This window comes from Neomonachus schauinslandi, chromosome 2 (genome assembly GCF_002201575.2).
Source record: "Neomonachus schauinslandi chromosome 2, ASM220157v2, whole genome shotgun sequence".
Classification (NCBI taxonomy): Eukaryota; Metazoa; Chordata; class Mammalia; order Carnivora; family Phocidae; genus Neomonachus; species Neomonachus schauinslandi.
The window spans coordinates 152,064,731-152,082,561 of record NC_058404.1 but is presented as its reverse complement, the minus strand read 5'-3'; the positions used below and the strand labels follow the sequence as shown (position 1 = coordinate 152,082,561).

Below are 17,831 nucleotides of genomic sequence, written 5' to 3'. Positions count from 1 at the left end.
CTTTATGTGGTGACAGACTGGTGGGCTCAGGTTACTTAGCTGAATCCCAGTAGATCAACAAGGATTGAAAATTATTTGATGACTGTCAGTTTAAAAAGCCACTAAAAAAATATAACATACTAATGTTACGGAGCCCGAAAAGTTTGCACATTTGAAACTCTTAAGTGGGTAGAGAATTCATCTTTGCCTTCCTTCCCAAATTCTCCAGAGGTGTCTCTATAGCTATCTGCCTTCAGTTAAAGCTTGAAAAGCTGAGGATATAAGGCATTTAGAGGAGATAATTTCTACTTTAGAAGATTGCCCTTTACTATCAGAGATGTCCTCGGGATGATCCGCCAGTGTGTTGGGACTGTTTATAACTGGAGAAGGTTTCTAAAGCCCCTCTCAATTTTTGCAGTAAAAAAGAAAATCATCCACTTGGACTTAGCAGCTTGTTCATGACTCTATTTTGGCTTGTGTCATATTATCTTATGTTGGACTACTTACATGTGATTATCCATCAAAATACAGAGAATGTCTGAAAAGGAGGGAACTTTTTTTTGGGGGGGGGGGTTTGGTTTGGTTTTCACACTAGTGTTCCCAGGATCTATTACAGTGGAAAACTGGTATTCTTCAATGTATATAAAAGAAAGAAAGAAAGAAAAACACGAAAGAAGGAAGGAAGGAGGAAGGGAAGAGAAAGGTGATATTCTGGGGTTCTGACCTTGCAAGATATTCTTGTAGGAACTTGATAATCCATTGAACACACTTAAAGGGTAATATCAAGTTCAAACAATGATTGCTTCCAAACCTTCGAGCTCTTATCATGTGGCCATGTAAATAGCATAGTTTTCACAGCAGATGGTAAGATGCACTGTAAGCATACGTAAATCTAAGATCACTCACATTTATGTATGATTACACAAATTCTAACAGAAATATAAATTTTGTCATTGCTATATTCTATGTTGTTAAGAAGCACAAATGTGTATCGTGAGGATGTGAAAAGGCTTAAATGATATCAATGTCAGTTTCCACTTTCTGCGATATTATGCCTTCAGACCTCTTGCCCTGTAGCCTTTAGTTAATTAAAAAACAAAATGAAGCAAAAAATGGAATGTTGAATTCTTAATGTTGCCTTAATTTACTCCTCATTTGTTAAATACTACTATTATGAGTAATAGTACAGGAAAGAAAGTTGTTACTGGATAATTTTGAGCATTACAGTCTATAAAAGGAATAATTTTAAAAAAAAGTATGTTGGGCGCCTGGGTGGCTCAGTTGGTTAAGTGACTGCCTTCAGCTCAGGTCATGGTCCTGGAGTCCCTGGATCGAGTCCTGCATCGGGCTCCCTGCTCGGCAGGGAGCCTGCTTCTCCCTCTGACCCTCCCCCCTCTCATGTGCTCTCTGTCTCTCTCATTCTCTCTGTCTCAAATAAATAAATTAAATTAAAAAAAAAGTATGTTGTATTTAAATAACATTAAGTTCACAGCAACACGTTCAGTAATGATTTTGATAGCTCTTTATTGGGCTAGCCAAAGTACCAGTAAAATGTTAATGTGGACAAGGTACACACCTAAAATATAATTTCTTTTAGTTTATTTGGAGAAAAAGAATCAAAAGCACAAAAATACCAAAACAAAATTATTTCTCAGAAGTACGTTATGTTAAGCACAACTTTTAATCTTTTTTGTTTGAACTGTTAGATCATGAAAAAACTAAGAACTCTTTCATCATGAACTGTCTGATAACTAATACACTCTGCTCATCTTCAGGTTTTGTCAAGAGTTTAGCTAAGCTAAGATATTGCTGCTTTGGCATCTGTTTTGTTTGCCAAGCAGCCTGCAGTGACCTTCACCTGACACTAGCCCTTCAGACAAGAACATGCCCAAGAGAGCAGCCCTCAGAGTTATAAGTAAATGTCCATTCTGATAGGACTTTTTCAACAGCCATTGGGACTAACAGTCTCCCCTGTTTCCCAATGACTTTTCTTAATGTGCCCCTAAGATAAGACTTCCTTGGGGCTTACCAAAAGCCCCTAGTTTGGTCTGAATTGACTAACTCGGACTTAAACCAGGAACCCCTAGCACTCCACTCACACAGCCTAATAAAGGCCTGGGCCTCAGGTCTTGTCTGTCTATATCTGCACCCTGTCTTCTCTCACCTCCCCATGTAGCTCCTTGAAGCCTGCTGGATACTTTCCTTCAGAACCTGTGAGTAATAAACTTCTCTATTTTCATTTCTCTTGTGGTCTGTTGTCGAACCTCGGCTCACCATCTACCACCCTGTGCTCCACTTAATGTGTATTCATTTGACAAATTCATAACAGGTTTATATACAGAAGATTGCCTTGATTCATTACAAGTTCAAAGAGCAAAATCCATGTTAAACCAAACATAACTGAAATAAAATGGTAATGGACTATCATATTCCTTTTACCTATAATACCACATTCTATTCTATTGTACCTGGATATATACATTTGTCTAAACCATGTGGACCGTAACCACATTTGATAGAAACTATGGTATATTTATTACATAATTATTCTGTTTTTTTACATAAAGTGTGTTGTCCAATAAAGATTAAATTAGAAATATATGTGCATATTTTGATTACTTTAAGGCTCAGGTGTATCCTAAAGATGCGTCCAGTGATTTATATTTGATTTAAATTGTTTTTTACTTACTCCCCCATGAGTATGCACATACAGAAAGAAAAAAATAAATAACTTCAACACTTTTATCACAGTGTGAAAATTCAAAGCTTCCTTCATTTTATAGTTTTTAATATATTTAAATGATGTGAAAACTTTTATATTATGTTTACATCTGTAGATTTTAATTTGTTAGCAATATTCAAGGCCCTGGGCCATAGGCATTTCCTTATGGAAATCCCTACTAGAAGGTGGCATTCGTTCAGATGACTCCAGTGACATAGCTTGCCTTAGTAAAATTTAAGGGAAAAGAAAATAAGGACATTGCCCAATGTCACAAGCTGGTTAAGTGTGGGAGGTGGCTGAGTATCTTCAAAATCAAAGCAGAGCCCAGAATTCTCTGGTGCCTCCGAAGTGTGGCAGTCCTGACCAGGCTCCCAAAAGATTTGCTTCTCAGTTTGACTGAGCTCTCTGTCTTCAGTCTTTCTATTGTCCATTCTATCTTCCACATTGTTACCAGATTTAATTTGCTGAATGTAGTATCTTAAAATACTATTCCCCTGATTTGAATGGAAAGAAAAAGTCCAGATGCTAGAAAGTCAGCTAGGCCTCTACCCTCAGTTCCAGCCAAACCTTCCCTTCTGTTTGCTCTATTTTGCATCATCACACCATTGACTTAATTACAGTAAGCCAGAAAGCTTGTTACTTTTCGGCTTCTTTACCTTTGATATGTTAATTCTTCTTCCTGGAATGCTCTTTGTCCACCATTCATGCTATATATATATATGAACTGAAGTATAGTTGACATACAATATTACATTAGTTTCTGGTGTACAACAGAATGATTGGGCAATTATACACATTATGAAATGCTTACCACAGTAAGTATAGATACTATCTGTCACAATACAAAGTTATTACAATATTACTAACTATATTCCCTATGCTGTACTTTTCACCCCTATGACATATTTATTTTTTAACTAGAAGTTTGTACATCTTAATCCCCTTCACCTATTTTGCTCATCACCCCACCCTCTGACAACCACATTTGTTCTCTGAATTTATGAGTCTTTTTTCCCTTCTTTGTTTTTTAGATTCCACTCATAAGTGAAATAATATGGTATTTGTCTTTGTCTCACTTATTTCACTCAGCAAAATCTCTTCTAGCTTCAACCATGTTGCAGCAAATGCTAAGATTTCATTCTTTTTCATGGCTGAGTAATACTCCAGTGTTTGTGCACACGTGAATTTGTGTGTGTGTACTACATCTTCTATATCTATTCATCTATTCCTGGACACTTAGGTTGCTTCCAGACCTTGAGTATTGTTAATAATGCTGCAATAAGCATAGGAAGCATAGGAATACATATATATGTATATTCATTAATCTTTTTGTTTCTTTGGGTAAATACCCAGTAGTGGAATTATTGGATCATATGGTATTTCTATTTTCCACACTGATTGCACCAATTTAAATTCCCACAAATAACACATGAGGGTTTCCTTTTTTCCACATCCTCACCAACATTTGTTACTTCTTGCCCTTTTTTTTTTTAAGATTTTATTTATTTATTTGAGACAGAGAGAATGAGAGAGACAGAGAGCACATGAGAGGGGGAAGGGTCAGAGGGAGAAGCAGGCTCCCTGCCGAGCAGGGAGCCCGATGCGGGACTCGATCCCGGGACTCCAGGATCATGACCTGAGCCGAAGGCAGTCGCTCAACCAACTGAGCCACCCAGGCGCCCACTTCTTGCCCTTTTGATACTAGCCATTCTGACTGGTTTGAGGTGATACTGTGATTTTGATTTGCATTTTCCTGATGATTAGTGATGTTGAGCATCTTTTCATATGTCTATTGACTATTTGTTTGGCTTTGGAAAAATGTCATTCTGGCCTTCTGTCCATTTTTTAACTGGATTATTTGGGGTTATTTTGTATTGAGTTGTATGAGTTCTTTATGTATTTGAGTATTATTCCCTTATTGGATATATCATATATCTTCTACCATTCAGTAAATTGCCTTTTTGTTTTGTTGATGGTTTTCTTCATAGTGCAAAAGATTTTTAGTTTGATGTAGTCCTAATTGTTTTTTGTTTTATGTTTTGTTTTGTTTTGTTTTGTTTTTGCTTTTGTTTCTCTTGCCTGAGAAGATAGATCCAGAAAAATACTGGTAAGGCTAATGTCCAAGAGTTTATTGCCTGTGTTTTCTTCTAAGAGTCTTATGCCTTAGGGTCTACATTGAGGTCTTCAATCCATTTTGAGTTTGTTTTTTTTTTTAAAGATTTTATTTATTTATTTGAGAGAGAGAGAATGAGAGAGAGCAAGCACATGAGAGGGGGGAGGGTCAGAGGGAGAAGCAGACTCCCCGCCGAGCAGGGAGCCCGATGCGGGACTCGAGGATCATGACCTGAGCCGAAGGCAGTCGCTTAACCAACTGAGCCACCCAGGCACCCTTGAGTTTGTTTTTGTGTGTGGTGGGAGAAAGTGGTCCAGTTCCATTCGTCTGCATGTAGCTATCTAGTTTTCCCAAAACCATTTATGAAGAGACTGTTTTTTTCCTCATTGTATACTTTTGTTTCCTTTGTCCTTGATTAATTGACCATATAAGTGTAGGTTTATTTCTATGCTTTCTATTCTGTTCTATTGATCTCTGTGTTTATTTTTGTGCCAATACCATACTGTTGTTTGTTTGTTTGTTTGTTTTATTTTGCCATACTGTTTTGATTACTACAGCTTTGTAGTAGAAATTTGGGTTTGTGATACCTTCAATATGCTAATTCTTCCTGGGATGTTCTTTCTTTTCTTTTCTTTTCTTTTTTAATTAATTTATTTATTTGAGAGAGAGAGAAAGAGAGCAAGCACACAAGCAGGGGAAGGGGCAGAGGGAGAAGCTGGTTCCCCTCTGAGCAAGGAGCCTGATGCTGGGCTCAATCCCAGGACCCTGGGATCATCACCTGAGCCAAAGGCAGAAGCTTAACCTACTGAGCTACCCAGGCGCCCCCTGGGATGTTCTTTCTACCTCACCCATGCTAATTAAATGTAACATATATACTTTAAAATCCTTTTGAGTGCCTCCTTTCACTCAATTTAGCTTTTTTTTTCATCCTCATGCCTAAACCTCTATCAGATGAATAAGTATTCTTTCCCTAGCCTTCATAATATAATTTGTGTTAAACTTGCATATGCTATTTGCCATGTTATAATTTGTTTTAAAATGTGTAATCTGTCTTTCCAATTTGACTCATGTATATCAGGGTAAGGAAATCCGTTTAACTTTCAACCTCAAGTAATCTAAAGTATAGTAGCTACTCATAAATTAACTGTTTGTCTAATTTGAATAACATGTCTTTCTTGGATATACATTTGACATTTGGATAACATGGGTATGAACTGTGTGGGCCACTTGTTCACAGATTTTTTTTGCAGTACAGTACTGTACATGTATTTTCTTTCATTGTGATTTTCTTAGTAATATTTTCTTTTACCTAGCTTGCTTTGTTGTAAAACTGCTATATATAATACATATAATATTCAAAATATGTGTTAACCAAATGTGTATGTTATTTGTAAGGTTTCCAGTCAACAGTAGATTATTAGTACTTAAGTTTTGGGGGAGTTAAAAGTTAAACATAGATTTAAACTGCATGAAGGTCAGTGCCCCATGCCCTCAAATTGCTCAAAGGTCAACTGTAGTCACAATTTCATTGCTAGATTTTTTTACATAGACTGTTATCTATGTTTTATGTACTTTTTAAAACATGTGTTTCTAAAATTAACTATCTTAATTCAGGCTTGACTTAATAGGAAACAGGATTTCTTTTAATAGTATAATAGTCCCCTCATAATTTTCTTCCCTAGTGGTTAACATTTCACTTTTCAGGGGCGCCTGGGTGGCTCTGTTGTTAAGCGTCTGCCTTCAGCTCAGGCCATGATCCCAGGGTCTTGGGATGGAGCTCCACATCGGGCTCCCTGCAAGTCTGTTTCTCCCTCTCCCACGCCCCCTGCTCGTGTTCCCTCTCTCACTGTGTCTCTCTGTCAAATAAATAAATAAAATCTTAAAAAAAAAAAAATTTCTCTTTTCATCCTGTCTTTACATTTCCAAGGAAAACATGATTTATTCACTTTCTTTGATGTAAAAACATGTTATTTCAGCCAAAATTTTTGTTCTATATTTACAATTCAAGTGTTTGGGAATTATTATTTTACCTTGTCTGTCAATAACATACAATTTTTAAAATGAAATCCAAGAGGAGCCTGCTATGACATTTTCTAATTTTGCATCCAAGACGTATTTATTGTACCATAGCATTTAGGTCATTTCCATGTCATCCAGCTCAATGCTTCCCAAACAATGTAGGACAAAATATCACTCCTTAAGAAATTCTATGATGCATTTGTAAAATAAAATGAAATAAATTGCTAGAAAAAATAAAATACTGATTAATTACAATTCTCATTTAGAAAAATTATTTGATCGAACAAGCACAAAATTATTCTTTCAAATTGTTAGGATAGTTTACAAATGTTCACTTCCAACTATTAGATTATATAATGGAAATTTCAACCAACTGTTCCTGGGACAAATAACATATCAGCTTATCAGGGATCATAAGTGGTACACAAAGAAGTTGTCATCTCAGTTTGATCATGAGGAATAGATGTGAATTAGACAGAAGATTGTGACAGAACACTCCAGGCACAAGAATCAAATTTTACCTAAACTCAAAGAATGGAAATTACAATATTTTGGGGGGGAGCTGGTGAGTAATATAGAATGTTAAAAGTGGAGTAATAAAGGGTAAAAAATAAGCCAAAGTATGTGAATCAGACTGCACAAGTCAATATAGAGTTGAAGCATGAAGAGTTAGAGACAATTAAATTTTTCAAGACTTCTGCTGCCTATAAAAGAAAGGCTTTCTAGGAAACTCAAATTTTATCTTACCCATAGACTGTCATCCCCATTCTAGACTGGATTTCCCCCCAAATCACTGTACCTAAATTGATCTGATTAAACTAAACAATGAACACTATCCCACTTAATACCTGGGATATTTATTGTATTTTTTTGTGCTTCTTAGCTGCATCTACTGATCTTTCCCTTCTCACTCAAATATTTCTTCTTAGGTTTCTGTGAGGAAGGAGTTACCATATTTCTTCTGTATCTCTGGAGACTTCTCATTTTCCTTTTCAATCCCCCCTTTATTTAAGATCTGTACATATTGGAATTCCTCAGGCCTCTATTATTGGTTCTTTTCTTTCCTTATTCATTGTATTGTTCTTTTAAATTTTATCTTCCATACTACAATGGCTGCAAGAACCACCTATACATTTGTAATCCCCAAGTTGACATATTTAAACATGACCACTTTCCTGAGTTCTAGATCCTCGTACCCAAATGCCTACAGGTTATCTCTTTTTGGATATTTCACAAAGACCTCCAACTTAAAAAGAACAAAACTGAGTTCTTGCTTCCTACCGCTTCTCTACTTGTCTGTACCAAAAACAAGAAAGGAAACAATTCCACACCTGAAACTAATATTACACTGTATGTTAACTAACTGGAATTTAAATAAAAACTTGAAAAAGAAAACTAACAAACACCAACAAAAATGAGTCAATAAATTATACCATTCTCAGGATCTCAGTTGCTCAAATAGCAATTCAACATCATACTTTCATCCTCCCTGGCTCTTATTTTTTACAAGCAAACAAGTCCTGTTCTTTCTATCTCCCATGTCTGTCATATCCTCCTATTTCTCTTCCATCGTATTCACTGTCTGAGCCACACATAAACATCCTTCCTCCAGGGAGATTCTCCTGTTTCACAGATTATCTCCCTTTGTTTACCACCTCAAATTACCTTGTTTCCTCTAACTGTGTAGATATCTTTGCAGTTACCATTACTTGTGCAGTGTTTGGCTTCCACAGGAAAGAATTGAATCTATGAGAATATGAATCACAACTGGTCGAGTTAATGCATTATCTCGAACACATAATAGAAAACTAGACAAATGTCTTAACAAATACCTATTGAATTAATAAATGGTTGATTGTGACGCTATAAGACATCAAAATATAGAACTGGAGAACCACTGAATCTGGTAAATTTCAACTCTTCTCTTTCGAGATGCATCCTCCAAAACTTACTCATCTATGTTGACCTTCTAAAAGAGTATCATTGCATCTCTTGTTGCAATGATCATGACATCTTCTTTATAGCTTCACTATAAACAAAAACAGTTTTCTTACATGGTGATATATTTGGAAAATAGAAAAAATGTAGACATAATTTAATTGAATACACATAATCATTTATATTGGTTTTATAAATGTTATTCATGAGTAGTTTTCTAGAGTATATTCTTTTTTCTCTATGTATTGATGTGCAGTGCTTATATATCCATTGACGTCTTTCATGGTATATCATGGTATAGATACCCAATGCATATTATTTGGAGTATGAAAATTAGATATAGCATGCTAGAAACTGATGTTACAAAGATGGCCCCCATGACCGTACTTCCTAATTCTAATGCTTCCTAATCATTTCAGAAAGGAACCATAATGACTGTCATGAAAAATGACTAAATTCTTACAGTTATAATAGAAAGGTATTAATTTAATTATTTTTCCATGTCAGTGGAATAGTAATATTACTGATATACTGCCACTATCTAAAATGCAGTATTCATTTACAGAAAACCAATCATGTGATGGACACACTGCTGTATTTTTCATATTTACATGAATATAAAAGCCCTAGATAATCCTGGAAGATAGATATTTACTGTACTTTGATTTGGTATTTATTCTACTTATAAAAGCAAGAATTAGAGTAGTCAAGTAACATGTTAGGATGATAAAACATTAATAATTTGCACATCTCAAATGCAGACACAAATGTCTGACTTCTGTGCATAAACCATTGCACCAGGTGGCCTCTCATGGCATTATGTATTTGTTAAATATAGCTGGTTCACTTGTTCTGAGAGAACTCTAAGTCAGGGCAGATGATACTAAAATATATTAAGTTGAAAGTACACTGATGCTTTTGAAATTAGAATTTCATGCTGTATTATGGAATTTTCTAGTATATCCAAAAAGAGGAGTGGGCATTGAGGCTCCTCTGGGCTCATAGAAAATGCTTATGTTAATTTCCTCTTTGGGGAGGAATTGTTCATCTCAATTCCTTAATTTTTAATGATATAAACATTTTGAGCATATCTCCTGCTTAATTTATTATTAAAGATACTTCAAAGATATATATATATATTTTAAAGATTTTATTTATTTATTTGACAGAGAGAGACACAGCGAGAGAGGGAACACAAGCAGGGGGAGTGGGAGAGGGAGAAGCAGGCTTCCCGCAGAGCAGGGAGCCCGATGCGGGACTCGATCCCAGGACCCCGGGACCATGACCTGAGCAGAAGGCAGTCGCTCAACCAACTGAGCCACCCAGGTGCCCACTTCAAAGATATTTTTAATTCTAGGTTTCAATATTAATTAATGCTATTTTATGTCTGTACATAAAAAGTAGAAGCAAAGCTTTGGAAACTTCTTTCATATCAAATGGAAGGGAAATAACATTCTTCAAAAATAGCACCTCTAGGGGCGCTTGGGTGGCTCAGTCGTTAAGCGTCTGCCTTTGGCTCAGGTCAAGATCTCAGGGTCCTGGGATCGAGCCCCACATCGGGCTCTCTGCGCAGCGGGAAGCCTGCTTCTCCCTCTCCCACTCCCCCTGCTTGTGTTCCCTCTCTCGCTGTGTCTCTGTCAAATTTAAAAAAAAAAAAAAATAGCTCCTCTAACAAAACAGATGAACACAGGAGAAAGAAAAAACAAAAAGAGAGGGAGGCAAATCATAAATGAGGCTCTTTTTTTTTTAATACTTTTTTTTTAAGATTTTATTTATTTATTTGAGAGAGAGAGAATGAGAGAGCACATGAGAGGGGGGAGGGTCAGAGGGAGAAGCAGACTCCCTGCTGAGCAGAGAGCCCGATGCGGGACTTGATCCAGGGACTCCAGGATCATGACCTGAGCCGAAGGCAGTCGCTTAACCAACTGAGCCACCCAGGCGCCCCATAAATGAGACTCTTAACTATAGAGAACAAACTGAGGGTTGCTGGAGGGGAGGTTGTGGAGGATGGGTTAAATGGGTGATGGGTATTAAGGAGGGCACTTGTAATGAGCCCTGGGTGTTATATGTAAGTGCTGAGTCACAAATTCTACTCCTGAAACAAATATTACACTATATGTTAACTAAATAAATTTAAATAAAAACTTGAAATATTAATAAAAGAAGATGGCGAATGAAAGATGCAAAAAAAAAAAAAATAGCATCTCTGTCCTGAAACATATTGTTTGTATCAGAAATCAGATTCAGATGTTCTGTACCAATCATGAAATTAAAGAGAACATGAGAATTTGGGCTAGTGAAAATCACTGGTATCTGTCAAGTGGTAGTGTATAGTAGTTAAGAGCAAAGCCCAGAACATATATTGGCCAGTGCAAAACTTGGTTCTAATTCACACTAAGTTCTTCATTTCAAGTCTCTATGCCACTGTTCTTCCTTTATAAACGGACGAATAGTAATACTTAAATCCTTTTTACAGTAAATGATAATAAAGGGCATAGATATTGGATTATGTCCAAAGACAAAGTAAAAACAGTCAAATTGATATTAAAATTCCGTTCTGTGTGAATTCAAAGTTCATAAGCTTCAAGTATATCATGCTCACAATAAGAAATAGGAGGAAGGGGATTGAGGTGGAAGGAAGAAAAAAGGGGAGAAAGAGGTGAATGGTAGAGGAGGAAAAGAAGAAGAAGAAAAAAGAAGAGAAGGAGGAGGAGGAAGGAAAGGAATGAAAGAAAAATAAGATATTGCCATTTGTATACACATGAAATTCCAAAAACTGCCATGAGGATATTTTAAGACAGATGTCATTCTTATTTTACAAATGAACAAATTGAGGCATATATATGCTTAGTTGCATGCTGCCCAAGGTAAAATATTAAGTGACAATATTAGAAATTAAGAATTCTCAAAATTTCTAACTAAAGTATTAAAAGTGCAATTTTTATTCATTCTGACTACCCTATAATTCTCTCTAGTATTTTCTGGTAAAAACTGATATTTTTACCATTAGAAGGATTGGAAAATTACTGGGTGTTTTATTTATAAGTGTCTTTCTTTGACATACAATGTTTTATTAGCTTCAGGTGTACAATATAGTAATTCAACAATTCCATATATCACCCAGTGCTCATCACAATAAGTGCACTCCTATAAGTAGTCTTTAAAATGCTTTTTAAAGTTTTGACATAGAGCAAATAAAATAATAGGAGAAAGAGGGCTCTTGAGGTCAAGTTCCTTGGAGAACAGATTAAAAAAAAAAAGAATGGGAAGATATTGGAAACATTTATCAATCTTAGCTTTTAGAGTTCTTGCTGTGCTCTTGAATCATCAGTATATCACGAGATAAGCTTCTGACATTTTACAAAAAAGAAGTGAGACAGGGATAGTGAGCAACTGAAAATAACACACTGTTAAAGTTTAAAAATTATTTTTCATATATTTTATGTTACAATAAAACAAGAATGATATTTACATTTTAAGTTAGCTTTCCATCTAACCATCCTTGATTAGTCATATTATTTTAATCACATATGAGATATAACTAAATTAGTTGAATAACTATCCCCATCTTCATTGTCTGCCTTATGAAAAACTTATTAGCTTTTTAAAATCAGAACACGACTGTCAGTAAATTATACACTAAAACAAAGTTAAATATTATACAATTTTTTGGGGAGCAAACCAGGAAGAATTTTGGCATTTAGTGAAATGGTTTAATCAGATGTCTTTTTCTGTGAATACATTTTTTCAATAATTTGATTTAGAGAATAGTAAAAAGTACTTTCAAATATCCTATTCCTTCATCCCCAAACTATCAGTGCTAAACATGAGTGCATTGTCAAATTTACACATTTCTTGAACAGGCATCATTTATTCAATACATGTTGGTTAAACACCTTTTTTGTATGTGTTTAAGTATTTTTTTTTGTGCAGCCACTGTTCTAAATGTTGGAGGAACAGGAATGAAAAAAAAAAAAAAAGAAACGAAACAGATCCCAGATTTTGTGAAGCTGGCATACCAGGAGTATGCCAAATAATAAACAAAATGAAAAGGAAAAATAAACAGTATGTTAGATGGTATTAAGTAGTAGTAAAGAAATAGAACAGGAAAGGGTAATAGAGAATACTGGCAGATTTTACAATTTAAAAACAAGTAGTTAGCAAAAGCCCCCAAATAAAAAGTGACGATTAAGTAGACCTAAAGAAGACACTGACTAATTTTATGTAGGAAATGCTATTATCTGACATGATATAACAGGCTAGTCCTGGTTGCTATGTAAGGAATATACTGAAGGTGCTAAGAACAGAAGTAGAGGAAAGATTTAAGAGTGCTAGCAGTAGATGTGGTGAAAATTTGTCAGTTTGGATATATTTGAAAGTATCACTGAGAAGATGGATTGTATGTGGAGTGTGAGATTAAGATATGAGTTATGATGTCTCTAAGTGTTTGGCTTGAGGTATCTGAAGGATGTAGTTGCCGCTTATTGACTTGGGAAACTCTGTCATAAAATCTGGGGGTGAGACCAAGTGCTCAGTTTTGGATGTCCTAAGTTTGAGATGCCTAGTAAACATCCATATAGATGGACGGGTAGTACATGAATAGATACATAGATAGATGCATAGGTAAATACATACACAGATACATACATAGATGTATACATACATATATAAATCAATTTTCAATTCAGGAAAAAAGGAGAAGCTAAACGTCACCAATAGATAATATTCAAAGCTATGGGACACAATGAGTAAAGATGGGGAGAAGTTCGGATGACTGAGTTAATGACAATCCATGCCTACTTAAATCAGATGATGAAGCAGCAGCAAGAGGAAAGGGAGAAGCAATGGAATGAGTTTTTACGATATGTGTCTATTATCCTGAAACACACGTCGCGAAAGTTTTTTAAGAAGGAGGACATGCTTATCCAGCAAATGTTGCTGTACACTAAAATAAAGTGTGAGAATTGACCTTTGGATTTAGCGAGGAATTTACCACTGCCTCACTGGTGATCTTGGCAAGTTCAAACTCTGACAAGTTAGGGAGGTAAATGCTTGAATGGAGTAGGTTTAGGATAGAATGAGAAGAGAGAAATGTGGATAGACAATATGAACAGGATGAAAGTAATCAGAGAAATGGGGCAGAAGCTGGAGAAGATAGTGAAGGCAAGAGGTTTTGGTTTGTTTATTTAGGGTGTGTGTGTGTGTGTGTGTGTGTGTGTGTGTGTGTATGACGTTAGGTAAAAGAACATGATTCAGTATATCTTCTTTAACCCCAGGAATTCTCTCAATGCTTTGTTTCATGAATGTCTTTAGTAGATACCTTGTCCATTTTGAAATTTAAATTATAGTATCTAGATATAAACTAAATTTCTACTAGAGGTCAGCATGTATTACTAAAATACATACATTCCGGGGAATGTATGCTAGCCACATAAATGAGGGGTACTACCTTGTTCAATTCTTGGTAGTCTTTGGTCATCCACCATGAATCATGTGGCTTTTTTACTGGCCACATCAGGCCATGGAAAACACTGTAGGTGAGGCATGAAATATCCACTTGCTACAATTTTTGGATAGTTTCTCCTATTTCCTTATGCTCTCCAGTCAATTCATATTGTTTGAAAGTTACCACTCTTCAGGGCGGCTGGGTGGCTCAGTCGTTAAGTGTCTGCCTTCAGCTTGGGTCATGATCCCAGGGTCCTGGGATCGAGCCCCTCATCGGGCTCCCTGCTCAGCAAGAAGCCTGCTTCTCCCTCCCCCACTCCCTCTGCTTGTGTTCCCTCTCTCGCTGTGTCTCCCTCTGTCAAATAAATAAATAAAATCTTAAAAAAAAAAAACAAATCATACATATTAAAAATAAAATAAAATACATACATTCCACTCAAGGCATTTGAATATTTGAATATGTATATCTAACCTAAGCATTATAACAATTCATGTCAATGGACAATTATCAAGAAGTCAAATTTAAACTCTGTGCCAGTATCACAAAGCTCATCACTTATTTTTTTCTTGAATATTTATGCACATTCACTTTATCTCTCCAAATGATTATTAAAACTAAGAAAAATATAGCTTATCCCTATTGTGTTCAAGGCACCATGCTAAGCATGTTACCTATACTATTCCTACTTTTCAGTCTAAGCTTACAAAATAGATTTTATTAACCTATTTTCTAAATAAGGTGGTGTTGATCAGCAATCCAGCAACTTGCCTGAGCCTTGATAAATATGATTGATGCAGCAGGGATTCGGTCCAGATATACTTAGTTCCAAAGTACACGACCTTTAACTTTTACTACTTTGTAACACAGTACTTACTGAAAGACAGGGATTCAGTCATAAGCAACACTTACTTAGTATACTGAGTAAAGCTAAGAACAACGAAAGGCACTTAACATGACCTTACTGCTAATATAGCTGTTACTTTGTCTAAGAAAAACAGTATCTTGAACAACAAAAATCAATCTTTCTCCTGTTTACAGATTTGAACTTTTAAGAGTCATGAAGCAAAAAAATGTACATTAATCCATATTTTTTCTTTTAAATGTCTTTCATTATCGAGACAATTTATCAAATTACAAAATGAAAATGAGACAAAACAAAATCCAGTTCTCCTGACAAGTCAAACACTTCTGTGTTGTAAGTTGCACATCATACAGTGTCATTGCGCAATAAAGGCTGGTGTGGAATCCAAAAGTAATCCCCTCGTTGGCTTGCTGAGTTTCCCCAAAGGTTTGCCACTGGAGATGCGATTACCAGGACTATTCAAATGCAAGCAAAATTTCTGAACCGAAATTCTTAAGCCAAATCCTTCTCTCTAAAGAATGCTGGCTTTCTGCATGCTTAATTTTTTGTGTGTGCAATTTAAGTAATAACTGAAAATGTAGGCCTCCATGTTTTACCTTTAAATACAATCTCAATATCAAAATTTGAATGTATGGGAAAAATAATTCGCAGCCCATTAGCAGGTTCTCATTACTCTAAGGTGGATTTTGCATCAAGGTTTAGACACATTATCAGAAAGGACACAAAACCCAGTCTCATTTTAGAATCTTGGTTTTTGGGAATCCTTGACCAGTTTAATATCCATCCCATTCATTACCTTATTTCTTTTCATTTAGTTGTAATTTTCTTATAAGTTTTAAATTTTCAAAAGTGACATTATGAAAACATCAGCAACTTCTGGATATTTTTTTGTTTTATCTTATTCCTGTGTGATATAAAAAAATCTAAAAACTTTATTGGGGTACTAAAATAGAAGAAAATTATAACATGCATGAAATTCATAAGTTAAAATTCTGTTATTAGTAATACATATTCATCATTTATATATGATTCTTGTATAGAAAAAGAATGTGACTTGGAATTGCATAGACATAGTTTTGAATCTCTTGCATTCCACTTACGACCTGTATGAACTTGTAAAAGTTCTTTGTCTTTTATTTCCATCTGTAAATAAAAGTTAGTGTCACCCAGCTAATAGGTTGGTCATAGTGTTATAATTACTAAGTAAAAAAGTACATATGATCTTCTGCAATTAAAAGCAGTAAACACTTTTGTCTCTTTCCCTGTTATCTAAAATCATATGTATATTTAAATGAAATCAGTGATTGAATTTATTTTTAGAACAATAGCAAAAAACTTATTTAACGTGTCTTTATAGCAAAATAAATGAAGATATATTATTTTTAAAAATATCAATCTTTCACAATAAATTCAGTTACTAGTGACTTTTCAAACTTATGAAAAACTGAAAATGTTTTAAATATTAAATACACATATGTATATCCATGATGTACGCATATATTTATGTGTCAATTTTCTAACCTAGGAAGTATGTATTTTATCTTTCCTTAGTGAAACATCTGTGATATGAATATAAAAGTGTAACATATTCAGCAAGACTGATTTTTAGGAATTTAAACGTGGTAATTTTGAAATAAGTAAACTTTTCATAAAAAATGAGATGTTTATTTTTCAAGACAATTAACTCTAAATAATTTTTAAATGACTAGACTTTATCATATATGCTAAACATAATTTTTTAGTAAATGTAGCACCTTTTGCTTGCTATTTTCTATGAACACTAATAAAACTCTATGATAATTTGAATATGTAATGAAGTACATGGAGAGAAAAACCTAGAGAAATTTTGTTACCTAGGCTGAGAAGTTGAGCACTGGACATTTTACCTCTGGACAATGGTCAACGTTAACAAGAAAAACCAGAACCTAATAATTATTAGCTACCATTTAAACTGACTATGAAAGACATAATAAATATCTTCCACTGAAACAATATATGAAGTATCTATCCTACTATTCATAAAACTAACATTAAAAGCCAAGAATATATTTTGATACAACCTTGTAAGCATTAAATCAAGTGAACAATAATCTTTGGGGCAGGTAAGAGAAATTTAATGAATGAATATAACTTACCTTATCCACAATACATATCTGCTTTCTTGTTTGAGCATCAAGTATTTCAATCTCAAAGTGCGCAGTTTTTGAATGTTTAACTACTGGAGCTGATTTTAGAGGGCCTGCTGAGAGCACAAGTTGCGACAAACAGTGAAAGTTTCTCAAGTCATTCTTCAGCATGGACCGTGTAACTCCTCGGGAAAATATTTCTCTCTTGCGTTCCGAAGCAAGGGACTTGTGCCTTTTGAACATTGTGTGAACTAGCAGGAGAATCTGTCATGACAACAGAAGACACTTGCAAGTATGTTGCCTTGCACCAGTTTAAATACTGCTGGTGAACCCGGGAAAGGTCAAGTGCCATGCCTTTCCAAGAGTTCAGTTTTATTTAGCAGGCTTGAAAACAATGACTGATCTATTTCTATATATAACAAGCTATTGTAAATTGCGGCAGTGTAGAGGATTACTTTACCAGCATTCCAATTATTTCTTGCTTTCCCCTTTTATCTCTGCTTTTTAATATGGTCACTAATATCTGAAATTCCAAAAGAGTAGAAAGAGATTTTATTATCTTTGAATTCTGTACGCACTAATCTTCAAGTACATATGTTATTATTCACACATTCACATTTAGATGT

At 35.0% G+C, this 17,831-nt stretch overlaps 1 protein-coding gene across 1 annotated transcript in view; it reads right to left on the bottom strand.

The window, feature by feature from the left end:
• TECRL (trans-2,3-enoyl-CoA reductase like) overlaps positions 1–17,448 on the bottom strand; it is a 107,641-nt gene extending 90,193 nt beyond the window's left edge. Inside the window, exon 1 of the mRNA XM_021702422.1 lies at positions 17,215–17,448. Within this exon, the coding sequence (XP_021558097.1) occupies positions 17,215–17,448 (234 nt within the window). The remainder of the gene's footprint in view (positions 1–17,214) is intronic.
• Positions 17,449–17,831: the final 383 nt, after the last annotated feature.